General features: G+C 54.4%; 11 protein-coding genes across 11 annotated transcripts; 6 read left to right on the forward strand and 5 right to left on the reverse strand.

Moving 5' to 3' along the window:
* Positions 1-404: 404 nt before the first annotated feature.
* Positions 405-1,844, reverse strand: A1O7_06635 (uncharacterized protein; the record flags this gene model as incomplete). Its single annotated transcript, XM_007760636.1, has 1 exon — positions 405-1,844. One exon carries the CDS (start codon positions 1,842-1,844, stop codon positions 405-407), a length of 1,440 nt encoding a protein of 479 aa, XP_007758826.1.
* Positions 1,845-3,930: 2,086 nt separating this feature from the next.
* On the forward strand, positions 3,931-5,176 carry A1O7_06636 (CK1/CK1/CK1-D protein kinase; the record flags this gene model as incomplete). The annotated part of the gene is made up of 2 exons (XM_007760637.1): positions 3,931-3,942; positions 4,067-5,176. The coding sequence occupies 2 exons, from the start codon at positions 3,931-3,933 to the stop codon at positions 5,174-5,176; spliced, it is 1,122 nt and encodes a 373-aa protein (XP_007758827.1).
* Positions 5,177-7,548: 2,372 nt separating this feature from the next.
* Positions 7,549-8,622, forward strand: A1O7_06637 (uncharacterized protein; the record flags this gene model as incomplete). The annotated part of the gene is made up of 3 exons (XM_007760638.1): positions 7,549-7,990; positions 8,046-8,185; positions 8,236-8,622. 3 exons carry the CDS (start codon positions 7,549-7,551, stop codon positions 8,620-8,622), a joined length of 969 nt encoding a protein of 322 aa, XP_007758828.1.
* Positions 8,623-8,777: 155 nt separating this feature from the next.
* A1O7_06638 (uncharacterized protein) lies at positions 8,778-9,347 on the reverse strand (the record flags this gene model as incomplete). The annotated part of the gene is made up of 1 exon (XM_007760639.1): positions 8,778-9,347. The coding sequence occupies one exon, from the start codon at positions 9,345-9,347 to the stop codon at positions 8,778-8,780; it is 570 nt and encodes a 189-aa protein (XP_007758829.1).
* Positions 9,348-9,632: 285 nt separating this feature from the next.
* A1O7_06639 (NADH-ubiquinone oxidoreductase 19.3 kDa subunit, mitochondrial) lies at positions 9,633-10,436 on the forward strand (the record flags this gene model as incomplete). The annotated part of the gene is made up of 3 exons (XM_007760640.1): positions 9,633-9,672; positions 9,727-10,341; positions 10,396-10,436. The coding sequence occupies 3 exons, from the start codon at positions 9,633-9,635 to the stop codon at positions 10,434-10,436; spliced, it is 696 nt and encodes a 231-aa protein (XP_007758830.1).
* A 3,184-nt stretch (positions 10,437-13,620) lies between these two features.
* Positions 13,621-14,519, forward strand: A1O7_06640 (uncharacterized protein; the record flags this gene model as incomplete). The annotated part of the gene is made up of 2 exons (XM_007760641.1): positions 13,621-13,666; positions 13,726-14,519. 2 exons carry the CDS (start codon positions 13,621-13,623, stop codon positions 14,517-14,519), a joined length of 840 nt encoding a protein of 279 aa, XP_007758831.1.
* An 820-nt stretch (positions 14,520-15,339) lies between these two features.
* A1O7_06641 (uncharacterized protein) lies at positions 15,340-17,300 on the forward strand (the record flags this gene model as incomplete). The annotated part of the gene is made up of 8 exons (XM_007760642.1): positions 15,340-15,547; positions 15,614-15,643; positions 15,693-15,854; positions 15,902-16,010; positions 16,071-16,520; positions 16,575-16,807; positions 16,867-16,902; positions 17,005-17,300. 8 exons carry the CDS (start codon positions 15,340-15,342, stop codon positions 17,298-17,300), a joined length of 1,524 nt encoding a protein of 507 aa, XP_007758832.1.
* Positions 17,301-17,553: 253 nt separating this feature from the next.
* A1O7_06642 (uncharacterized protein) lies at positions 17,554-18,309 on the reverse strand (the record flags this gene model as incomplete). Its single annotated transcript, XM_007760643.1, has 3 exons — positions 17,554-17,691; positions 17,792-18,142; positions 18,295-18,309. The coding sequence occupies 3 exons, from the start codon at positions 18,307-18,309 to the stop codon at positions 17,554-17,556; spliced, it is 504 nt and encodes a 167-aa protein (XP_007758833.1).
* A 639-nt stretch (positions 18,310-18,948) lies between these two features.
* Positions 18,949-20,783, reverse strand: A1O7_06643 (uncharacterized protein; the record flags this gene model as incomplete). The annotated part of the gene is made up of 3 exons (XM_007760644.1): positions 18,949-19,576; positions 19,639-20,050; positions 20,102-20,783. 3 exons carry the CDS (start codon positions 20,781-20,783, stop codon positions 18,949-18,951), a joined length of 1,722 nt encoding a protein of 573 aa, XP_007758834.1.
* Positions 20,784-22,326: 1,543 nt separating this feature from the next.
* Positions 22,327-23,573, forward strand: A1O7_06644 (cell division cycle 20-like protein 1, cofactor-APC complex; the record flags this gene model as incomplete). Its single annotated transcript, XM_007760645.1, has 3 exons — positions 22,327-22,566; positions 22,624-22,757; positions 22,805-23,573. The coding sequence occupies 3 exons, from the start codon at positions 22,327-22,329 to the stop codon at positions 23,571-23,573; spliced, it is 1,143 nt and encodes a 380-aa protein (XP_007758835.1).
* Positions 23,574-24,011: 438 nt separating this feature from the next.
* On the reverse strand, positions 24,012-24,669 carry A1O7_06645 (uncharacterized protein; the record flags this gene model as incomplete). The annotated part of the gene is made up of 2 exons (XM_007760646.1): positions 24,012-24,499; positions 24,561-24,669. The coding sequence occupies 2 exons, from the start codon at positions 24,667-24,669 to the stop codon at positions 24,012-24,014; spliced, it is 597 nt and encodes a 198-aa protein (XP_007758836.1).
* Positions 24,670-25,094: the final 425 nt, after the last annotated feature.

The following is a 25,094-nucleotide window of genomic DNA, read 5'->3' on the forward strand; positions in this document are numbered from 1 at the left end:
TTGTTCTCACGAACGGGCAGTAGGGAGATGAAAAGCCTTGACTTCCAATGAGTTTGCGAAATGAGAGCACTGGTGCGAATCAAACTCAATGGCACGAAAAGCAATTGGCCCTGTCCTTTTGCAGAAGCTGGTTCATTGACTTCCCATCCATTATTGGTTGGGGAGAGGACGACCGTCGTTGATCTCCACCGGGGATTTATCTATGCCCGCCCATCGCGGGGAGCGGAGGACTTCCGCCGGCATCAAGCCTGAGGCGGAGGCAGAGGCAGAAGCCGAGGCCGTCGAAGGACGATGGGTCAGGGCTAGACTCTCTCCCAAAAGAACCGCGCAATAACTTTGAATGGCTACCCTATTGTCCGGGGTATAACCGGGTGTAGCACTTGCCTCACCAATATCGCAATCCTTCACGCATGACCATCGACCTCGTCGGTGTATCTTCCCTCGATCTCCTCCTCATCGCCATCTTCGTCTTCGTGTAACATGCCTCCCAAGCCAGCCTCGTCTCCACCAACCGTATTTGAGCGTTCTTTGGGATGCCTCATGAAATGACTCGCGATGCTCATAACAAGTGGTGAGAAACCATGAACCATGATAGAAGAAAACACCACACCGCAAACGACAGGCCAGACAGTGTCTATGGCTTCCCGGTGACCACTGTGCTTTGGCGGATGCGGCAATGGCTCGGATGTACCTGTCTCTAACCGTGCCCGGGCCTCGATAGAAAGGAACAGCGCCCCTACCCCTATCGGTCCAAAATGTCCTGCGAAGACTGCTTCTCCGTACGTTTTGACATCTGGGATGAATCTTTTCAGTGCGAGCATCGCTGGCAGACGCCTCAGCAGCAGGATCAACACCACGGATAACAGCAACCTTCCCGGTGCGAGGTTATCTTTGTACATCTGCCAGGGGATGATGGAGCCAAAGTAGACGAACATGGTGGAGTTGAGCATGAGGTCAAGGATGCTTGGAAGTTTCATTCTTGCTGTTCTTGAAGAAAACCATCCATCCCAGCAGAACGCGGTTCCGGCACTGAAGCAAACGAGGAAGTCGTCGAGACCGAGAGTACTTCCAACGCCGACACAGAGCACGGCAAGAAGAAAGTAAAACACAAACAGCGTTGACTCTTGCACGTAGCCGCGATCTTCGCTGAATCGGAGCGTCCGCCTCGCAGCGAGGCCGATGATAATGCCGAAAACAACGCCTGTCAGACACTGCCAAAGAAGAACATCGGTAATGAACATTCTGACTCCTTGTCCGGCGGATTTGGCTATGGCGACATATAGGGCCGCGTACAAAAATGGGAATGCCGTGCCATCGTTCGAACCAGATTCTGCGGATAAAAGGTGTCGGATTCGCTGGGGGACTCTCTGCGAGAACTTTGCCTCAGCAATAACACTTGATGACAACACTGGATCTGTCGGAGTCAGGCAGGCGCCCACTATCAGGGCGGTTACCCATGTAGTCTTGAGCACAAAGTGAACGATGAGGGCTGAAATGATCCAGCCGGCGGTCATTGTCGGACCCAAGAGCACAGCAATACTCCGCTGATGATGCTTTGGATACTTTGCCGGCAACGCTATGCCAACGGCAAAACATTGTACACCAGTAATGATTCGTGCAAGTTCATGTGTGATATTGTCCTCCCATCCCCATTTTGACACTGGGTCAAGTATTCTGGCGCCTTGAGGCCCGGCGAAGACGCCCGCAAGAGTCGCTAGAGGTGGTTCGGAGAGATGAGCTCGATTTCGGATGAGTTCTGAAAACAAGGCGTAGAGAATGAGGAAGAATGCAAGATAGAGGTATGTCAGATGGGGAGTGCTTGGCTCGATTTGAGGCCAGGCCATGGTGAATATCCCTGGATCGGCCTTTGCTTCAACCCGTACTTAGCACGCATCCAAGGCCCAGGATGCCAGTCTTGGAAGTGTGTTTGTCTCAAATATAGCTTAGAATTCAATTGACGTCCGGGATGTTGAGCCTGATTGCACACGTCATTGGTTCCTGCGTCATGGATGCGTCGAGGATTTTGATGGGTGAGCGGGATGAGATCACGATGCTCCAAGAGCCACAAGCACCTCCCTCGTAACAAGCACGCAAGCAGCTAAGTTGGGTGACAAGCCAGTCGTGCTAGTATGGCTGGGTTCGGCAGTCTGATGGCTCCGGCCTTAAAACCACCTGCGTCTTACTGTGTATCTGCATAGGTCCACGGCGTAGCGTGGTAAAGCAGTGCCGTCTATTGATTGCTCATTCGGAACCCGCTCTTGCTTGATGAGCTGTGCTTGCATACCTACGAGTACTCGAGCGAGGAAGAGCTGCACAACAATGGGAAACTACAATCTGTACCTGCGGCTTTCCGGCAATGGCGACATTGAGATCAACCGCGATGTTTATGTGATGGATGATCAGTCAGGCTAAAGATTCTGGACCGGCAAGGCCCCAGCTAGATTATGGCGATCAGGACTACTTGAAACAACTCCGAGAATCGCGCCCCAAGCATCGTCGGTTTGGACACAAGCCTCGACTCCAAGCAAACAACGTTGGTCCTGTGCCCTCTGTGCCCTCCGAGAAGCTGTTTGTCAGTGTGATCGGATATAAGTGGCAGAGATGGGCATGACCAAAAGTTGTCGTTGGATTGGTACCGAAATAGCTCAATCATACCGTCGAGGATAGGTCATGTAGTATCTGCTGATGAGGGCATGTGGTCAGGCCGGTATGGACGTGGACAAGGGTCTTACACTGCTAGGTACCAAATGGGAGCGTGTGCCTCAGGAATCGATCTGAACCAAACTCATCTGTCATTTGTTCATGCTCAGAGATAAATCACTCTCAATGGCCAATAGAGCAGAAGTATTGTACATGATAGGGGATTTAAGGAGCAGATGCCCAACGGATGAGGCAAACAGCTCCTGCAGAGCCACAACAGCAGCTGTCTCTTAGAGGGGCATCCGAGACGCGATGATACTCCGTACGATTGCACGAATTCTCAGACAGCGGAGGTTGTTAGGGGCCATGGGTGAGGCCTAGAGTGAAATCTGCTGGGCTTCGGTTCAGGGCGTGGAGGCTCAATGGCAGCCACCAGCAAGGACGTGGTTCGCCTGGACCGCAAAGGCAACCAAGCTTCACTGCAGTCGTCACTTCCATCGAGGTCCTGAGTTTGAGCCGAGGAGCATTCAAGAATACACAGTTGTGACGACGAGGCGGTGGTGAATTGTCGATGAGGCAGGACGGGTGACATTGTCAGTTGAGTGAAAGGGCGGGCCGGCAGGCTTGAAAAGTGGCACTGCCCCTCTGCTTTAGTGGCCGCGGCGCCTCCATTGGTTTAGGCCTGAGACTCGCTTGCCGGCCTGCTTGTGACCTTGCGACCTTCCCTCATTTCGCTCGTTCCTCGATCCTCGATCCTCCCTTGCTACCTCAACTCTCGTCTTCCTCGTCCCACCATCACCTCTCCTTGCAGCCAGCCAGCCTGCATTCTATCTCAAGGTCTCTGTTTTGATCTGCTCGGAGACCTGTGAGTGTTCGACTCACCTGTCGTCGAGCACTTCAACCGATTGAGCCCTTTGACAATCTCTGCACCAGGTTAGTCATCGTCTATCTGTCGTTCCCGCCTTTGCCCGCTTGGCTCGCCTTTCGACACCGCCCATACCGAACCTGCCTTCCTTTCGCTTCACCTCTCCTTCAGTCAGTACCTACTATCCTGATCCGCAGTTTCTTTTACCGCTCTGTACCTTCAACTTCGAGGGACCAGCTGTCTTTCGCTGTCCAAAGCATCAAGTGCTAGGGAACGGCTTGTGCTAACAAAGGTGACAACAGGCTGAGACCGCCATAATCACCTCCACCGTCACCGCAACCTCCTCGCCTACCGCACTTTTCCGTCATCCGCATCCCTATCGAAACCATACTGCAGCTTCGTAGCTGCCCAATAATTCCATCACTATGACGACCATGGTATGTAAGAGCCTGAACGACGGGTTATGGATTTGAGATACGGCTGCCGAAAACTCGCTCGTCGCTTGGACTCTCATACTGTCCTGAAGGATATGAGGGTTCCTCTTGCTGACGGACTGTGCAGGATTTGCGTGTTGGGAACAAGTACCGGATTGGTCGAAAGATCGGCAGTGGTAGTTTCGGAGATATCTACTTGGGCACCAACATCATCTCAGGCGAAGAAATCGCTATCAAACTCGAATCGGTCAAGGCCAAGCACCCTCAGCTGGAGTACGAAGCCCGTGTCTACAAGTCCCTGGCTGGTGGTGTCGGCATCCCCTTCGTTCGCTGGTTTGGCACAGAATGTGACTACAACGCAATGGTGCTCGACCTGCTCGGCCCCAGTTTGGAAGATCTGTTCAACTTCTGCAACCGCAAATTCTCCTTGAAGACTGTCCTTTTGTTGGCCGACCAGCTCATTTCCCGCATCGAGTACATCCATGCCAAGTCTTTCATCCACCGCGATATCAAGCCTGACAACTTCCTGATGGGCATCGGCAAGAGAGGGAACCAGGTCAATGTCATCGACTTCGGTCTGGCCAAGAAATACCGTGACCCAAAGACTCACTTCCACATTCCATACCGCGAGAACAAGAACTTGACTGGCACGGCCCGATATGCGTCTATCAACACGCATTTGGGAGTTGAGCAGTCCCGTCGAGACGATATGGAGTCCTTGGGCTATGTCATGCTCTACTTCTGCCGTGGGTCTCTTCCATGGCAAGGCCTCAAGGCTGCCACTAAGAAGCAGAAGTACGATCGTATCATGGAGAAGAAGATGACCACTCCGACCGAGGTCCTTTGCCGCGGGTTCCCCAACGAATTCGCCATCTACCTCAACTACACCCGTTCCCTCCGTTTCGATGACAAGCCGGATTACTCCTACCTGAGAAAGATCTTCCGCGACCTGTTTGTCCGAGAGTCCTTCCAATACGATTATGTCTTCGATTGGACCGTTTACAAATATCAGAAGAACGCCCAGGCCATTGCCCAAGCTGCTGGCAACCAGAACGCCCAGGAGGACGAGGACAAGCCACGTCGTGGTGCTCATCCTGCCACGGCAGCAGCCACCGGCGCTCCAACTCCGCAGCACACCTCGCAAGCCGGCAAGCCTGCTGCTATCTCCAGCTCCAGGCGCAAGGTCATCGAGCGCGGCGCCAGCGGCAACGACCAGAATGGAAGTGACAGGATGTGAGTACTTGAAACCTATGGTTCCCATGTAAGGGATCTCCTCTGCGTTTTGCTTCGGTTTGCGTGGAGATTTATATGACACCTGGCTAATCACTACTTTTCGCCCCTTAGGCTTCGTTCCGGTACGAGGATGACCGGTGGCAACGGCGATTATCGTTGAAACGGAATGATTGCATGACCTCGTTCCTTCAACCTCCTGTCAAGACGACCTCTCGTCTTCGACAAACAAACAATGGGCATGTCGGATCCGGCGCGGGGTTTGCTCTAGCACATGGCAAATCCGGAATGGGACTCAGGGGACAACGCACAACTTTTATCTGATGGCTTACTCGGCTCAACCCGACATGCGATACTTGAACGATTACCAATGACTTTATGGAGTCAGCCAACAACTATCACGAGCACGTCTGCATGCCACATCAGAGTTCAGGGAAGTTAGCGTCATACAACGAACAGCAACTCAGATGCTGCCCGTGCACCAGGATCTGGCCTCAAGCTTGATCTGGACAGCCAGCCCTGCTGCATGAGGATCAGAAGTACTACCTCGACATGAAAGCTACCTCATCCTCATCACCGACTCTCCTCACACGACACCGGCACGTTTTCCTTTCTCGTCTTGGCTTCGTTAAAATGCTGAACATTTGAGTCCTGGATCATTGCAAAAAGGGGACGCCCAGAGGATATGCAGCGAAGCTCAAGAAGCACAGGCAACCCACGCCCTGCAAAGTTGCGGCAGGGTTGGAGCGCGTGGTAGCAAGCAAGGAGGGAAGGACGGCGAAGGATTTGTTAGGGGCGGCTTCTGGGGAAGAATATGACCAGTAACTCATTGCGTTTGCTGAAGCAACATAATTAGTGACCGGCAAGGAAGTCTTTTGTGGCTCGACCAGCTAGTCCATCAATATCACTCAATGTGCTACAAAAACCCTGGCTTTCCTACTGACTTTGAGCCACATCAGAGTGGGGATAATGGGGAAAGTCCCTGTGGTGAGCTTCGACTAAGAAAGTTCATAATTAGTACATAGAGCGCTTCGATCTGCGGGACGGACAGGCGCCACTGATGTGCCCGGGCGCGTCGAGCTCGACGTCTTGTGGATGACAGCGGCACGAACGCAACGAAGCGAAAGATCGGACGGTTGTATGGACAGCAAGAACGGACACTCGTACGGTGTACTCCCTCCCCTACAACTCGTAGATCTGGCCTCCATTCCACCTGTATCTGTTCGTACCACCATTTGTAAATGCACCTATCCCGACCCCCTGGCTCAAACTGTCTCGCTTGCCAATATTCGATTGGCTTGAATTTCCCCGGCACGGCTAGACCGGGTGTTGGCGCCAGGAGTTGGAGTTGAGGAGTCGGCCGACCTCGCTCTTTCGACAAAGACCTGATTAGTTAGAGAAGCCAGCGAAAGGGCTACACGTGAGCGCGAGCTTGCTGTAAACTGACGGGCCCCCAGCCACCGTCAACCACCGCCTCTCACCGAGTCACGCCTCAGCTGCTCTCAGCACAAGACGCATACCAGCCGCATCAGACTGTAGTGAGACGACACGACACGGCGTGAGCAATACTTGTGAGCATTTTCTGACAGCTTCTGTTCTGTCAGCTATGCTGTACTGCTGGAATACAAGAGGAGAAGTACTTACTAATACTAAGAGGTTGCAGGAATCCTATACGAAGGACATACCAAGTACCTCGTGCTCTCTTCAGAAGACTTCTTCCGCCAGTAGGCCACCAGCAAGTCCACTCCCTGATCTTTCTCGAGTAAGTAATGATACATCCACTCTCTCGCGGCCATTTCCAAGTGAGGCTCTACTGGCATCGCCATCGTGGTCCGATCCACAAACACGGGGATTGACCCGCCAGATGGCTTTACACGGCTATCGACAACTATCAGGCCACTAATCTCAACGTACATCAGAGTGAGTCTCCGCTTGGTGTCCTTGCGTTCCTAAACCCCAGATCACAACGTACTCTCCATCACCGGGACGAAATCCTCGATATGGCGGACCCTTACTGGAGATGTTGTTTCCACTTGGCCCTCCTTGATGCCTCGGTTTGAGCCACAGAGACTTCGAGGATCTTACTAAATCGAACTCATCAGGACTACCGGTGGACAGGGCCTGAAGATGAGCTAGTAGTCTTGTCCGGCAAAGTCGGCCATCCAAACGTCCTCGGACACAGCTTACCCCTTGTTGACGAGGTCACTGACATTTTCAACTTGTTTTTCTTGCGCTGGAACTTGATTGAACGCACTTCGAGTCTCAACACCGGCTAATTGGGAGCCCTCGCCTTGCAGATCCGAGCTTAGACACTACATTTTCGACAGTCTGATTTCTGATTTCCGATCAGCTATCCTGTTGCTTGTACAGTAGGAAAACATGCCGGTCGAACTGCGCAAACGTCCAGCTCCAAAGGAGCCGGCAGCACCACCTCCAGCGGCTAAACGAGGCAGTAGCAGTTCCGTCAAGAAGCTCGCGGACAAGGCCAAAGCCGCGGTAACGGGATCCGGGTCGAAGAAGTCCCCAACGACGACCATCCCTGATGTTGCAGTTACGGAGCCTGAACAGCCCGCGACCACCGAAACATCTGCCCCGATCATCCCGGAGACTGTCCCCGCTGTACCTGAAACTGCTCCTGCCAAGGCCAATGGCGCCGCGAAGGGTAGTGGAAAGTTGGCGGTAGGCGAGACGATTGATCTCGAGGGCTTCGGGGGGACGGTGCAGACGCATGACGGCAGCAGTGTTACAGTGAAAGAATTGGTTGAGAAGAGCGGTGCTGGTGTTGTGCTTTTCACGTATCCCAAGGCGAGCACGCCGGGCTGTAAGTCATGTTCTGGTATCGCGAATGTGTACAAAAACTCATGTGTTGTTCACAGGCACGAATCAAGCATGTTTCTTTCGAGATAACTATGCGCCCATTACGGGTGCGTCACTGGCAGTCTATGGGTTGAGCACCGATAGTCCGAAGGCGAACACGACCTTTGCCACGAAGCAAAAGCTGCAATATCCTCTTCTGGTAAGTGCTTTGCAGCTCCTCTCCGAGTCAAATGCTGACCTGTACGCCAGTGTGATCCCAATGCAACCCTCACCTCCGCGATCGGGTTGAAAAAGCCCGGCCCCGGTAAATCCACGACCCGAGGGGTCGTCATTATTGACAAGCAAGGCGTTCTCCGCCTGTGGGAGCAAGCTGGTCCTGAAAAGACCGTCAAGGCTGTGCTCGAATACATCAAGTCCCAAGGCATGACTGAGACGGGCGCTCCGGCGGCAGTGGCTGCTCCACCTGCGGATGACCCTGTTGCAAGTGAAGAGGCAGCCAAGCTAGCTGATCCGGATACCAAGATGGATGAGGCGCCTCTGGTTAGGACGCCGACTAAGGCGGAGCAGGATGCTGCAGAGACGGCGGCCGAGGTTGGTGAGAGCGCTGCCAAGCTCGATGGCACGCCCCAACCATGAAGATATCGTCTCCGTACTGCTGGCTCTCTGGGATCCGGAATGTGGGCAGGTGCGGCACGATTACTATTGTCCTGTGCCTTCTCGTACGGTGTCGCGGGATGGGACCCAGGTATTTCAGTAGTAACAGTGCTTTAACACAATCATTCCTTTCGCGCTCAGATGCCCCCTATGCCCGGATACCAGGCCTTGCCTACCCGCTGTATCTCATTGATGAATTTCTTGCTGGTGATCTCCGGGCTCTTCCCTCCATAGTTGGCAATCTGCAAGGGCGTGCGTTCATCGGGCATGTAGAAGGGGTTCAACATGAGGTGGATATAGGCAGTCTGCACGGCACGGAATGCAGGCTTGAGATCTGCATCTCTCAGGCCAACAGCAGCAGGTGGGAACCGTCTCTTGTCCCTCGGGGCGTCCTGATCCGAGGGGTCTTGCGGCGGACGGCCCATCATGTCGACCACAATAATGAACTTGACGCCCGTATTCGTGAGCCAGCCATAGCAGGCCAGACGGTCATCAATGGCCTGGAGGAGACCGAGATCTGAATCCAGCAGTTTCGTGGTGCGAGCGCGCAGATCGAAGATGTCTAGACAACTGTTCAACAGGAAGAGGAATTCGAGTTCAGCGTTGGGATTGGTATTGTGGGGATGGAAGAGAGATATATGAAGAGGCTGGTCGTGCTTGCCGATGACGCCGACGCATGCTATTGCCGGCGACGCGTTGAGAGCCATCGAGCAGGCCGCTCGTGATCATAGTTGCGAACACCGAGCATCTTGGAGGTAATCCGCTACCCCATGATGCCAAGATATTGAGCCAGCTGAATGGTGAGAATGAAGTGGATACTTTTGCCCAATCAGAGAGCTTGCATTTGCCCCGACCAATTCTCGACATCATATCATAGACTTGACAATTCGCCTCTCTCCTTCTCTTCTCGCTCTTCCTCGACGCCTGCTCAATTCCTTCCGCCGTCCACCCTGCGCTACCTGCTTCGACATCTTCTACTCTAAAGCAAGATGATGTCCTTATCGAGATCAGTGGCTCCGCGCGCGCTGCGAGGTACGCACACAGCTAACTTCGTCACCAATCCGATCACCCTAACAAGACTGGCAGCATCAGCCACCGCTCCCGTGACGATTCTGCGCGCCGCCCCTGCTGCTTTCATTTCAACCTCTTCCCCGAAACCCGCCACCTCGATCGTCTCTCAGTCGCCCACAGCCACCGGCGATGCATCCCGCCTCCCAGTCACAGGCGGCGTCCGTCGCGAAGTACCCCTCCCTTCGCAGGAGAAAAAGCAAGGAGCAATGCAATACGCCTTGACCACCCTGGATCAAATCGCAAACTGGGCCCGACAGGGCTCGCTCTGGCCTCTGACATTTGGGCTGGCATGCTGCGCCATCGAGATGATGCACCTTTCCACGCCCCGCTACGATCAAGATCGCCTGGGTATAATTTTCCGTGCCAGTCCGAGACAGAGCGATGTGATGATCGTGGCCGGCACACTCACAAACAAGATGGCTCCCGCGCTGAGACAGGTGTATGATCAGATGCCCGAGCCGAGATGGGTCATTTCTATGGGCAGCTGTGCGAACGGCGGCGGTTATTACCATTACAGCTACAGTGTCACCAGGGGCTGTGATCGCATTGTGCCCGTGGATATTTACGTGCCGGGGTGTCCGCCTACCAGTGAGGCGTTGATGTATGGCATCTTCCAGCTGCAGAAGAAGAGTATGTGTGACTCAACCCGCTTTGTGAGACAAGACGTGCTGACGATTTCTATAGTGAGACATACTCGCATCACGAGGTTGTGGTACAGGAAGTAAAAATTGGATGCGCGACAGGGAGATTTGAAAGCAGACCTTACATTTCTAGCATTGACGGCATGGCGTTCGAATAGCAGACAGGGCGTGGCCTCGGTCCTGCTTTTGCTTCCTCCTACAGCAGTGGAGACATGTACAGAATGAAATCTTGACATGCACTTTCGTTCTCTCGTCGGGTTTCTCGATGATTACCTAAGTAGTCCTGCTCATGATGGCCGCCGAGAAGCGCTCCTACGAGGTATGTCAATTTTGCACTTCACCTATACATGCAATACGAGGCCTACGACGGCCTATCGTGACATCTCTTTGGCACGGTCTGAAGTTCGACGACTGCAGCCTCTATATCGGTTGGTTTATCCCGCTCTACGCTGCCCCCCCCCCCCCCCCAAATCGCCTCCATGGCCTCCATGGTGGGGGCGACGAGGCTTGGACGTGTTCGGGACGGGGGCCGCATCATTTATAAGGAGATAGGGAACCCCCAAAAAAAACCATGACACAAATTATGTCCCACCAACCGGACGAGGATGTTGGTGGATTTTCATCAAGTGCGACTTCCGCCGTATGAAAAGATAGGTGGTGGACGCGTTCCGGCCCGAAATGCGAAATTCGCTCCAGTCGCCCACCCTTGGAATGTAAGTCCGGAGTACGGAATACTGAATAGAGAGTAGGTATTCCCGTTTGTAACAACACATATCAAGACCATGGTCTATCTTGTCCATCATGATCGCCGTCACTGACCGGTAGAAAGACAAGCAAAGGTAAAGACAAGATAGCCGTCCACCGAAGAAAAAGGCGAGACTCATGGACAACCCGCTCTCAACCGCGGACGTCCCGCCGCAATTCCTCAAGGACTCCTGCCTCCCTAGGTTACAACCCCCTGGCGAGCCCTCCCCTCTGACCCCCGCATTAGTTACAGCCTCTACATTCCCCCGGAGCACTAGAATCCTCGCCTCACATCCACGTCGCCACCCGCCAAGAAACTGCCCCTATTAGTCCACATCCACGGCACGCGGCGGAACATCACGGTCATCGACAGCAATGATGATCTCGTCCCCTTTGCGGAGGCGACGCCCTGCGCCCTCCTGGCCCTCTCTTCCCTGCCGGTCTGGACGGGCCCCACGATCTAGACAGTTACAAGGTCCTCTGCTCGCGGACCTTGCGCGCGGATCTCGCCTTGCTCGCCATGCTGGACGAGGTGGCTCGCAGGTGGCCCGGCGTGGACGCTCAAGGGGTCTTTCTGATGGGGTTTTCGGGCGCGGGGCAGTCCGCGCACCGGTTCCTCTATCTCAATCCGGAGCGGGTTAGGGCCGTGAGTGTGGGCGCGCCGGGAAGGGCGACGGTGCTTGATATGGGGGGACCGTGGCCTGGGGGGCATTAAAGGCGTGGAGGGGGTATTTGGGTCGGGGTGTCAGTGTGGAGAGGATTCGAAAGGTAAGGATTCAGCTCGTGGATGGGCGGGAGGATAATCTCTTGCATGGTGGGGAGGGGTTTTGGGAATGGGTGAGGGAGTTCGAGGCGAAGTCGAAAGCTAAATCAAAGGGAAAGGCCGTGGACAGCGAGGACGGTGAGAATGGTGTCGCGATGGGGAATTCCAGTGAGCACGGAGGTGGATACGTAGAGCGGAGTGAGTGTGAGAGTACTGGAGGCTGGCCTCGAAGACATGCGACAGGGTCGCTTGGACACCATCACCGAATTACATGCTCTGTGAAGGGACCATGGCATCCACGTACGGCTGGATATCGTTGAGGGGATGGCTCATAACCAAGAGCCCGCCAGGGGCGTGGTGCTTGAGTTTCTGCGCGAAGCTATGTTGTCTCTGCGTACGGATGGAGGGGCGGCCGTAGGTTGAGGAGAGCTCATTGCGTCCGTACCGTTTGGATCGCGCTTGGAGAAGAACATACGTAGTGACATACCTGCGTTAGTCACTATTCCGAGAAGTCAAGTTGGGTGAAGCTGGGGTAGAGCGGGAGAGAAAGGAAGAAGAACATCGGTACCAGCCACGCCAGCCTGGAATCCCAGCACCTTCCTGCCGCACAGGGACATGCCAATAATTAGCGAGTAGTCACATGGCGCGATGCTCCATCCTGTAAAGGAGCCTCGTCGGAGCAAGGCTGGACCTCTGAGGCTGCGGGTTTTGCAGGAGAGTGGTGCGCGGCACCAGTACCTACATGGAGGTCGCGTCGAACTGGCGTAATTTTGGATATGTATGTACCGACACGGTCGATTGCACAGCTCATGGCCTGCTGAGGGGTCTATTGAGCCGATAGCAGGTTCGTCGTATGGTCAGTTATCGTAGACCGCCCACTTCTGAGCGCCTAGCATAAATCTCAGCTCGCCCATTCCCTTATGCAACGAGGCTATCCAAATGGCCGTCTCCAGAACCAACACTCAGTAAGAGCAAAATACAGAACAGCATAGTAGGCAGTCACCGCAACTGCGACAGTCGTCGACGCCGGTGACGTGGGGCGAGACGCTGACTCAGAGTCTTCCTCCCAACCCGGCTCGGTGCCACGTATGTGACCAGCTAACATCATAAGGCCCTGGTCTCCTGCTCGGCATCTCTCCAATAGCATACCTCGAAATTGTCCTCAGCAGTAACGTAAAGGCATCATGGTCGAAGATACGAACCACTTCGTACGCCAAGTCTCTTGCGACCATTGCGGCAAGAATCTGTGTGAACCGCTGCTATTTTTAATCCCCTGACTGTCCCGGATCAGTTCTGTGTCGACCACATGGAGCGTTCCTGAACGCCGGAAAATCAGCCGTCAGCTTGGTCTCCTCGACGAGCCGACACGACCCATACCGGCAAGTCGCCGTCGACATGGAGGTTCACATTTCTCGTCTGGGCGGCGGGGTGTATCTGGTGACATGGACGCTCAAGCCACCCGGGCCGCGCAAAGCTCGAGTGATTGTAGGACCAGGCGAAAACCCAACGGTGAGGTATGTCATCGCGTGAAAGGCAGGATATAAGAGAACACATGCGTGGGAACCACCGTGACGCTGCAGACAACACTCATCTAGTGTCCGAGATCATTTACGCAGCAACTAGCCACTTTCAACTAATCAGGCTGTCTACAAAGCACGACCCTTTCCGTGAGAATTGCGATCTTGGTTTTCTACCTCTCCTGACTAGATACCGTCGCCTCTGGAGACCAAACGCCGTAGTCACGAAGACACATCCTTCCAAATGAAGTCGACGCTTTTCTCGGCTACGCTGTTCGCTGTCTCAGCAGGTAAGGCGGCACTTCACCACCACATCATTACCCTGCTAATGCTAACGCGCCGTCGACAGCAACTGTAGCCGCAGCAACGATCCTCTCCGACCTCGACCATGCCCAGCATGAGCCCCACGCTGCCCTCCAGAAACGGGGATTCTACGAGGACGGTTTCAAGATATTCAAGCGCAAGCGCAACGCCCACGCCTGCATGATGTCCATCGTCTTCATCGTCTTGTTCCCTCTCGGCGCCATATCGATGCACTTGCCTTTTCGCGGCATCCGAGTCACCACGCGAGTACACGCCCCGATCCAGATCCTAGGCTTTGCCATGATGATTGGCGCCATGGGACTGGGTATCGACATTGCAGCCGTCGATCTGAATTTCTTCGCAAGCAGCACAAGCACGAAGGCGCATGTCGTGATCGGCCTGCTCACGTGCAGTGTGCTGATCTTGTTCCAGCCAGCGCTGGGGCTGTTGCAGCACTTGCACTTCCGGCGTACGGCGAAGAAGAGCGTCTTCGCATATATCCATCGGTGGACCGGCCGTGTTGCGATATGTCTGGGGTGGATCAATTCAGGGCTGGGGTTCCAACTTGTGCCCATCTCCCTCGTTTCCACGGGGTCGCTGGTAAGGAATTTCGTGCTCATGGGGGTGTTGGGGGCTCTGTGGTTCTTCTTGGTCGGATGGGACGGGTATCGACATCATTGGGCGAAGAAGGAGAAGCTCGGGGCGTATCGTGTCGGATGGGACAAGGGGTCCGTGCTGAGAAGGCAGCACGCGGTGGAAGATGGGACCAATGATGAGGTGAAGTTGGAATCCAGTCACACTGGGAATCAGGGCACCACTGCTGGGGAGCAGCACTTGTAGACCGTTGCGGGTTGTATCAAAGAATTCACCTAGGACCTCACTGGTGTGGGATGGGAGACTGTCCTCCTCAATCTGAGACACGAGTCATCATGGATGCAGCGTAGCAGTTCTCGATACAGAGGCCGCAGCCTTGCGCACCTACCATCCAGCCTTGCTGAGCGCGATATGGCTGGGAGACTGGTGCTGCGACTTTGACGGTCTCGCACCTTTCCTTTTGTCAAACGATTGTGACGATCAACACTGCGGCATGTGGCTTCGGTAAAGATGTCGACCTCGCCAGTGCTAATCCACCCCAACTTCACTCCAACTTCACTTCAAGTTCCTGTCCCCTGTGGGTACAGCGACCGATATCCAAGTCGCTCGCCCATCTCCGCACAAGGCCACGGGCAGCGACCATTTCGATAACAGTGCGGCAGCTAAACCTTTTCATCCCGTGCATCCATGATCAATTCCCTGTTTCGGCCTGTTATCGTTCCCACGCTGTTGCAGATCGTGCGGAGAACAGCATGCTACGGATGGTTCTTGCTCGGTTGAGCAGTCTAAGCATGGACCGGCTCCCTCACAATGGAAGGTCGAGTATCAAACATTCGAACGGTGCATATGCCTCCCAGGCTTCATTGACCAATCCCCTGGTACCTCAGATAAACCCATGATAGTCCACCTTGAGACTTTCGGCATATGGCCGGATAGGCCAACGACCGTTGTTACTTGTATCTCCGAGTTGGATATGCACCAAGCTCTGATGGAGATATCTGTCTGAGGTGGCCGTCATTCCTCTGAGGAAGAAACAGTTTGACTGGGAGAGCCCGAAGCAGAGAACATGAAGGACGACATTGAAACACACCAGGCCACGACTGTGGTGCACCCTGTCGAGACCATTGACGAGAAATTCGTCGACTACAAGGATGTGGACGCAGCCCTGGGCTTCCTCCGCAACAATGCGGCGTCGGGAGAAGTGGTCCATATCGACGAGAAGAAGCTGATGCGCAAAGTCGACTGGATGGTCATGCCATTGATGTTTGCGTGCTGTAAGTACTTTTCGAGTACTCGGAAAGCTTGTATCTTTAGGTCTGTCAACGCTGACAGATTCGCAGATTACTTGCAGTATACCGACAAGACGCTGCGTAAGTCTCATGGTGCCGGGAAGCAGTCCCCGCCGTTAACGCGAAGCAGTGTCGTATGCGTCTGTCATGGGTGTCATCGAAGACACACACATGCCTGCAAACGGCTTCTCGAACCTCGCCATTGCATTCTACGTCGCTTTTCTGATCTGCGAGCCACTCCAGTCGTTCTTCATCCAGAAGTTTCCCACCGCCAAATATCTGGGCTGCAATGGTAAGGCCTCTCGAGCACGAGGAACAACCCCGCCGCTGACCTGACAGTAATTCTCTGGGGCATCGTGCTGACAATGAACTGCGTCTGTCACAACTTTGCTCCCATCGTCGTGCTTCGAGTGCTGCTCGGTGTTTTTGAGTCGGCATGTGCACCCAGGTAGGTAGACCACCCAACCCCTTTCCTCTTCTGCCGAGTAACGCTGACAGATCGGTCCAGCCTCGTCATTCTCGCGGCCATGTGGTACAAGAGACACGAACAGGTCTCTCGCATGGGCATCTGGTACCAGGGCACATCGGTGGGCCCAGCAGTGTCCTCCCTGGCGTCATACGGCTTTTTACACTACGCGACCTCGCATCCAGACCTGCACTTCAAGTCCTGGCAGATTCTGTTCCTCTTGTTCGGCATCATCACCATCTTCGTCGGCGTCCTGGTTGTCTTGTTCCTGCCGGACAACCCGATGAAAAGCCGCCTCTCCGAGGCAGAAAAGATCTTCATCATCGAGCGAGTCCGTGACAACCAGACGGGGATCGAGAACAAGAAGCTCAAAAGCCATCAGCTCAAAGAGGTGCTCTTCGACATCAGGACTTGGCTGTTGAGTCTGGTCGTCATTACCACCAACGTCCCCAACGGCGCTGTCAGCTCCTTCTCGAGCATCATCATCCAAGGGTATGGGTCCGTATGTTGTTCTGCCCAAGTGCTCCCCTGACGTGCGTCACGCAGTTTCGGATTCGACGAGTATACCACGCTGCTCCTCAACCTTCCAGGCTGTGCCGTCGCCTTTGTGGCAGTGGGGTTCGGCACCTGGTGGGCAGGCCGGTACAACGGCCGAGGCATCGCCATCATCGCCTTGATCATCCCAACCTTACTCGGCGGGGCTCTGATGGCGTGGCTGCCGGCCGACCAGAAGGCCGGGTTGCTAGCAGGGAACTACCTGACAAACACCGTCGGAGCAAGTGAGTGGATGGCAGTGAGAAAGACGTTCACGAAGCCGTTGCTAACAGTTGGTGGGAAGCTCTTCCGTTGTTGTACAGCTGGATCACCTCGAACTGTAAGCATCCCTGTATTTTATGCTGTATCTTATTCCATACTACATGTTCTCCCTTTCCTCCTTCGACCATCCCAGCTCTGAGCTAACCCCCACCCAACCTAGACGCCGGCCACACCAAAAAGGTCACCATGAACGCCATCGTCCTCATGAGCTTCTGCATCGGAAACATCATCGGGCCCGAGACCTTCCGCGACAAGGACGCCCCGGCGTACATCCCCGCCAAACTGACCATTGTCGTCATCCTCGCCGTCGGGATCGTCGTCGCCGTGCTTCTCGACTTGCTCTACAAGTGGGAAAACAAGAAGCGTGACAGGGAAGGGCCGCAGGATCTCCCCCAGGATTACGAGTTCCTCGACCTGACGGACAAGGAGAACAGAAACTTCAGATACTTGCTTTGAGCAGTACTCGCCTTGATGGATGCTAGCGACTAGACGGTGGCGGAGGGACTAGCAAGGTGATACACTAGCTGTATGTATGCTCTGAGCATGTTGACTGTCGGTGTAAAGCAGGGAATGACACCTAGCCTCGCGTACGCAGTGTCAAATAAATATGCTGGTTACGCGGTTCTGAGTGCTCTGCCTCTCACTCCGACCGTCGCATAATGTAGCAGATCAGAGCAGAGCTGAGCCATTCGCACGCTGCTCGTTCTTCTCACTCAACCAACTTTCTCAAATCTGGACGGTCGCGCAATTCTTTCAACAGGTCCTGGAACGGTTGGTCACCATAGACTTCAACCTGTTCCTTGAAGTACGCCATGTTGTCTTTCAACCACGTTCCCTCGTTGTAGGCCTGTGGTGGGTCATTGGTTGTCAGCTGGAGCTCGCACACGGACGAAAGCTCCCCTGGGGCGACATGAATAGAAAAAGGCGGTCATAAAACGTTTAGTCACACTTGAAAGAGCCACGCCGTTCTCAATGCCCGTAATGACGCCGTCGAATCCTACGATGTGCAACTTCCTAGCTCTCCGATCCTCCTTGCTCATTTCCCCGTCGTGGCCGTTTGCACCGTTGATTTGGCCCGCCTGCTTTGGTCCGTAGACGACCTCGTACCACGCCGCCTCGAGTTTCTTGGCAAAGGTGTCGAACCGCTTTTTCGTGCGCTTGGGGCCCGTCCGGACGGTCCCATGGATGCGGTTGGGCGAGGTGGCGCCGTTGTTGTACAGTTTTCCCGCGAGGGAGAAGTCGCCGACCGGTTCGGCGGGGTGAAAAATCACGTTGACGAAGAGTGAGGGTGTGAGGTCCTTGGTGCTGTGGAGCACAGTGATGCATTAGGCGAGACGTGATTTCTGGTAAGGAGTCAAGGGGATGCCGTGGATGACCTGCAAGAGGGCTGTCGATGGTCACAAACAGGCCGAGGGTGATGTAGAATCGTTCTTGGTGTGCACAGCCATACCTGGTAGATAGGCATGGTTGCTGGTTCGCCTTTCTTTGGCAGGTTCTCAGCTAAGGGTTGTGCTCGGACCATATGAAGGATAGAAAGTTCGGTTGCAGTGGCGTCGGGCGAGGCCGTGCGATACTGTAAGGGAGCAAGGAAGGTTGTATTCGTAACGTGAAGAATGACGAGGCATCATGTTAAGGTCGGAGGATACAGATCCAGATCCGTCCATTGCCTGATGAGTATCCAGAAATGAAGGATTTTACCCTCAGCATCCGGCTCGTGGTGGTGGCAGTGAGACCTTCAACGATTGTCCAATGACTCTATGCTCTTGCGTGGTATAGCCAGTCCTGTGAAGCGTAGCGACGTCCTTCGGCGTAGTGCGAGTCGGTGCGGGGGCTCCGCGTGTGGACGCAAGTCAGCAAGAAATGACTGTTTGTACTAATCCATCCGCGATGTGAGAGCCTCGAAGAGTCGCGGGCTCTGACTGTGTACAAGCGGCCAACGGTGTCAGGTGCGAGAGATGGTGGACATGATCGGGCATGAAATGGACCCACTTTGATCTCCTATGCATTATCACCGATCGATTGCAGTTGGCCATGAGATTCGAGACGTGGGAGAGGTTCCGAGGTGACTAGGTGAGCAGCCACAGCAGCCAAGCTGAAAGAAGTGTCACGGCATTAATCCCACAGAAGGACCCAGTGCATTGTCCCAAGCGTGCCAGTCGAAATCCCCGTGATCATACAACATCTCACCCGGAGTGCGTAAAGCGTCTCCCTCGTCCATCTCTCCCTGCACCTGCGATGCCAACTCATCGCCATCGACTGATACCTGGCCCCCAGGATCAGCGCCGATGGTAGGGCGGTGCTGGTATGTCCCGCCTCTGTGGTCGTGGCCGTCCACAGAGATCTTCTCGCCGCAAATACATCTGTTCGATGTAACGATGCTGGAGGGGAAAAGAACATGATGGTCCATGCCTACCTGCTGCAACGTCCTCTGACGTGTGCGGACAAGCATCGTCCACGCCTCTCTTCCTGAAGGTGAGAGCTGACGCTTGGGCGGATGGTGTTCACTCACGATGCCTTCGTCGACCTGATACAGCTCGAAGATAGCGTCGATAAGCCCACGAGACAGGGTGGCATCGTCACTATGAGGATGTTGCAGCAGGTCGGCGAGGAGGAGTGATACGGCTTGGAGTGGTTGATAGGTGCCTGGGTACATCCAGTGGTAAGGCTCGGAGATGGGATCGTTGCACACTCGGATGAACAGTTGGATGAATGCTTGCGCATGTTTCACAGCACTAAAGACATGGTCAGTGCTTTTCTGAACCTTTCCACTTGTCATTCGGAAGAAGGTGCTTACTTCGTGCCAACATTGTCGTGTGCTACCATCGCAGGGTCCCTAAAGAGCGGGTGGTACAAGACGCAGTATGCTTTGTGAACCATCAGATGGAGGAGCATAGCGGACCAAGCAGAGAAGTTCACGATGTCTTTATCGTTCGGGTTCGGTTGCAGCGTCCACGTCTGGCCGATGTCTGGATGCATTGTTCCGCGCGTCTCAGGTACAGTGGAGGCGGCCGAGTCTGTATTTTTTAAGACTGTGAGAAGAGTTTCTACGGCTGGACTAATCCGGGTTGCTATTCTTCGCAGCCTGTCAGCGGATTCTTCAACTGCCTCTAAGGTCTCAAAAGAATCTTCGAAGTGGAGCACGAGGATCTCTCTCATCTCCTTCGTGATGGCGTAACGGTGAGATGCCACCAGGTACCGAATGTCGACTGTGCCATGTCAGCAACATTGGGGTCTCTTCAACTCTAGTAGTGTCGTACCTTCTTGTCGATCCCCCCCTACATTGTCCGGTGGATCGTACTGAGATATCGCTTCCGTGTTTGCCATCTTTTGGTTGATGAAAAGAGGAGAAAGACCAGAAGAAGCCGATGACATGACGTCCAAATGGAGGATATACCACCACAGACGACGCCTGGTCTCAAGTTCAGCAGCACCAAAACTCGACTCCGGTAGCTGTCTGTGCAATCCCATCCCAAGTGCGACACGGAAAGAGGTACCAATGAAATCAGGTGCGTCGGAAAACTCCTCCTCGCGGACGAATTGACTCTGGGCGATGATGTATGCCGCCAGCGAGTAGACGCTGGGACGCCGCGGGAAGCCAGTCAACGTTGTAGAGACCATTGTTATGAAGTATGCGTCTCCGACATTGAGCTCGGCAGGATGTTCAAACATCTGCTCGAGTCGAGCTGGCGACGTTGCGGATAGAGCTGCAAACAGGACGGCTGACAGCAGAGATAGGAAAGCCGGTTTCCGTCGCATGAACATGCTAGGCTCGGAGTTGTGTAGATCGTCGGGGTTGATCCCGTCCCAGAATGACCGGAAGTCTTCGGCGAAGCCTTTGGTGTGAAAGATCGGGATAAGGGGAAACACGGTCGCGAAGAAGAAGCGGCAGAGCTTTTCGCACGTCTCTTGGTTTGGCAGTAGTGCCATCACACATGACATATTGTAGTTCCGCCCACAGAGTTTGCACTCATTCGATGACGCTTTCATCCACTGGAAGTCACGGTTGCGAGGCGGACGAAATTTTTGTCCCATCCATTCGTGACCTGCATCTTGCATACTCGATGGAAATCTCGCGAACGGACCTGATTCTCCTGGACTCAACCCTGTTGTCTCACGGTCAAGCTGGCCCGCAGTCAGTAGAACTGGCCGTGTCGAAACAGCGACAGTATGAGGAGATAGATACCTCTGCAGGAATTGCATTCGCCCAATACGTTGACCCAGTATAGGCTGAGCGTCCGCCATCGTAGACAGTGATATGTCCTCGCTCGTGGTTGCTTCGTCTCATAGCAGCTTCTGTGGATGAGATCCGGGTTATCGATCCGGCCAATACTGACATGGGCACAAAGACCGTACTTACGCTCAACCTGCAGTCCTGCCACTTTCGCCTCTTCGATCCTTCCATGGCTCGTTGATACGGGGAATGGCTGTTGAGAAGTTGAGGTGCTTTGCCAGGTGGAGAGTCTGGCTAGGGCCGACTCGTCATAAGCGCATTCGGTGCCACCTGCCCGACACCGTCCACATATGGGGTGAACCTGCAGCGGAAATATCAGTGCCTCTCCATCGCTGACACAAGCCGCATTGAGGAACGGAATCCATTACTCTGTCGCACTTCAGACGCCTTTTCCGACAAGGCAGGCAGGAGGTAACTGGACGTTGTCTCTTCTTGCCGTCCATGCTAAGTACAAAGATCTTTGACCTATTCGAGGGTGCAAGCCCGGAAGCACCACATTAAGTATTTCGATATTCGTCCCGTGGGCGCCGCGTGTGATCGACTGGTGTTGTTATGGCCCACAGAATTCTTCCCGAGTCCACCACGATCAAAACCACCATACGCAAGCGCCGGCTGGCCGGAGATCGGCAATGCGTCGGCCAAATTTTCTGCAGCGATCATGCAGCTACTGTGCACGTTTATTTCCCTGTGAGAGGCTCGATTACAAGGCTTAGGTGATTCAGGGTTACCTCGACGACAGCCAGCCGTATCTGAAATCGCGCGTCGAAACTTTGTATTTGAGGGCGGATCAAAGCAGGTCACAGGAGGCAGCTGTGGTGAACGTGATCTTACATACCATATCCAGTGAAACAGGGACCCCAGACGTCCAGAGTGCAAGGTACACAGGTCATTGTCAACGGCCTCCCGCGTCGATCGTTCATGAAGAGGGCTAAATAGCAGGTGAGCAGCAGTAGACTCGACCGGGGGACATCATTTCGCCGGGTTGGATAATGCTTGAAGCGCTCCGTCGCGGCTAAAATTCGCTCTTGCCATTGATTGGCTGCCTGCGTACTCGTATGTCTTCATCAACCTCTACGGCCTGCCATCCCATCAGCTTTCTGTCCATCGACCTAGCCACCTAGTGATACTGCTGCGTCTGTCAGCGTGGCCGCCATGGAGGTATCAACGGCTCTGCGGAGTCTACCTCGTCGGGCACGGCGGGTAGCACCCTCAAGCACAAGTCTGCAGCCTGCAACATTAGCCTACTCACCCATGGCAGTATGGAGCCGGAGACAATTTACTGCCACGTCGACGCCATCGTTTCCAGGAGGCCCGGTGGGGATAGGAGGCTCGAGCGGATCGTCACCAACGTACTTTCAACGCCAGAGCTCGCTACCTGCAAATACCATCATCCGATTCGTACCCCAACAGACAGCATGGATCGTGGAGCGCATGGGAAAATTCAACCGGATACTAGAGCCCGGTTTGGCTATCTTGATGCCGATAATCGATGTATGGCGCGTCCTTGTCCGAGACATGTGAAAAGTCGGAGACTGACATAGACCACAGCGCATTGCCTACGTCCAGTCGCTAAAGGAAGCGGCGATCGAGATTCCCAGCCAAAGCGCTATCACCGCGGACAACGTGACGTTAGAGCTGGACGGCGTTTTATACACAAGGGTCTTTGATGCATACAAAGCGAGGTAAGAGGCCCGCAATATGGCGAGAACGGGAGCTGATCGCGGTGCAGTTACGGGGTCGAGGATGCAGAGTACGCCATCTCGCAGTTAGCGCAGACGACGATGCGATCCGAAATTGGTCAACTCACCCTCGACCACGTCCTCAAGGAGCGAGCAAATCTCAATGCGAACATCACACAGGCAATCAATGAGGCCGCGCAAGAGTGGGGTGTGGTATGTCTGAGGTACGAAATCAGGGACATTCATGCTCCGGAGGGCGTGGTAGCGGCCATGCACCGACAAGTGACGGCCGAGCGATCAAAACGAGCGGAAATCCTGGACTCCGAAGGTCAGCGACAAAGCGCAATCAACATCGCCGAAGGTCGGAAACAATCTGTTATCCTTGCGTCGGAGGCATTGAAGGCCGAGCAGATCAACATGGCATCCGGCGAGGCTGAAGCTATCTTGATGAAGGCACAGGCAACCGCCCGAGGCATCGACGCCGTTGCCAGCGCCATAGGGCGAGGCGAAGCCAACGCCCAGGGAGCCATAAGTTTAGACGTCGCCAAGGAGTACGTTGCTGCGTTCAGGCAGCTCGCGAAGGAAGGCACTGCAGTCGTGGTGCCAGGCAACGTCGGCGATATGGGCCAAATGATTGCCAGCGCCATGGCAGTGTATGGCAAGGTCAACGAAGGACAAACCAAGACAGCTGCGAGGCACCTGTCGGCGCCAGCAGCAGCAGTGACGACCGAGGGCTCCATACCTCAAGATTTGAGTGACAAGGACGTGGCACAGACCGTCCTGGAGGGATTCGACCAGACAGCGAATGCCCGGAAATGAGCGCACTGCTACAGTAACTGGGGGACCGTCTGGCCTCTACACATATTCAACTCTTTCGTGATGCGGTAAGAGCGGGGCATCCGTGTATTAATGCCATGGCTTATCCAAAATATTGATAGTGATGTGTACCATGATTAGTCCTCTCTCAACTTGTGGAGGAGAAGCAGCCGCGGACCTGATATCCAGCAAGCAAAGTTCACGGCATTAGTGGGAGATCCTTAAGTCAACATTGGCCAAACCGTATTCCTGGGCTTCCAAATTTGCTGCTTTCATCAAGGGTTGTCAGAAATCGTAGGACATGCGACACGGCCACGAAGATTATGCAGATTTGGACTCGAATCTGGTCGAATCTCGAGTATTCGATTGAAATTTCACAAAATGAGGTGGTGTGACTTCGTCTTTCATCACTGTCGGTATCTGTCATATACCGTCTCTGTGTCATGACGTGGACACCCTTGATTGCTCGACTCGTCCTCGATACCAGCCATTCTCATTCACGAACTCCTCGATTTTATCCAGCTTGCGGCACACATGAGTAGCACCCCACCCATTGACTCCGTATACCGGCTCTGGCCCCGTCTCGTCCCAAGCATAATGATCCAACGCGGTATCGCCGGCGCAAAGGATCGCCTGACGGAGGTAGTCGAAACAGTGGTTCAGATGCCCATTGCTGATATCCTCGGCGGGGGACATGCCCGCGACGACCTTGCCTTCGGGACTCATGGTCATGAACATCTTACGCATCATGATCAGACAGTGCATCTGGTGATACATGGAGAGGACAAAGATTTCGGTCCTGTTCCCGGGTGCTCTTTCGGCGAAGTGCCATGCAGGTCGCATTTGGTACTCGTGGGGATCGAACGGAAGGCCATCTGTCACATTGAATCGGAGTGGGTCTTGCACTTGTATGAAGCCGAAGTTGCCAGCTGACAGCCCCCGAGGTCGGTTAGACTGTCTTGACCTTTTGCGACAACCAAGGTAACTCACCAGGGAGTAGACGATTCCAAGCCGAACCTTCGGTGTCGGGTAGACTGTGCTCGAACTCGTTCCCTTTGGCAAAGGTGACGAGATGGTTCTCAACTGGAGAGGGAGGCATCAGCGTGGAACACAGCACTGCAGGCATCACTCACACGACCCGTGCGGGAACATCTTGTCAGAGTGTAACAGGCTCGTCTGAGACATGCTGAGTTGGACGAACTGAAAGGTCCCGAGTATCGCCGCCGTCAGGAACAGCATTAGCCACAATGCATGCCGATAAATCTTTACTGTGCGGCGCAAGTTGACAAGTTCTCGTTCACTGTCGACATCCTCGTGGTCGCCTGGCTCGTCGTTTTCGCTTCTTGTCTGTGCGAGAGGCAGGTAGAGATGCTTTCCTGAGCTTGTGGTCCCATGCATCGTAACTGGATACTCCTGGAGTTCACGGGTCGAGAGCGGCGATGGCCTGAAAGGAAAACCGGGAACGCGTGAAGCCTGTGCTCAAGCAGGGCGTGTCTGTCGCTGTGCATCGTGAGACACACTCAC

This window comes from Cladophialophora yegresii, assembly GCF_000585515.1.
Source record: "Cladophialophora yegresii CBS 114405 chromosome Unknown aczIN-supercont1.4, whole genome shotgun sequence".
NCBI classification, from domain to species: domain Eukaryota; kingdom Fungi; phylum Ascomycota; class Eurotiomycetes; order Chaetothyriales; family Herpotrichiellaceae; genus Cladophialophora; species Cladophialophora yegresii.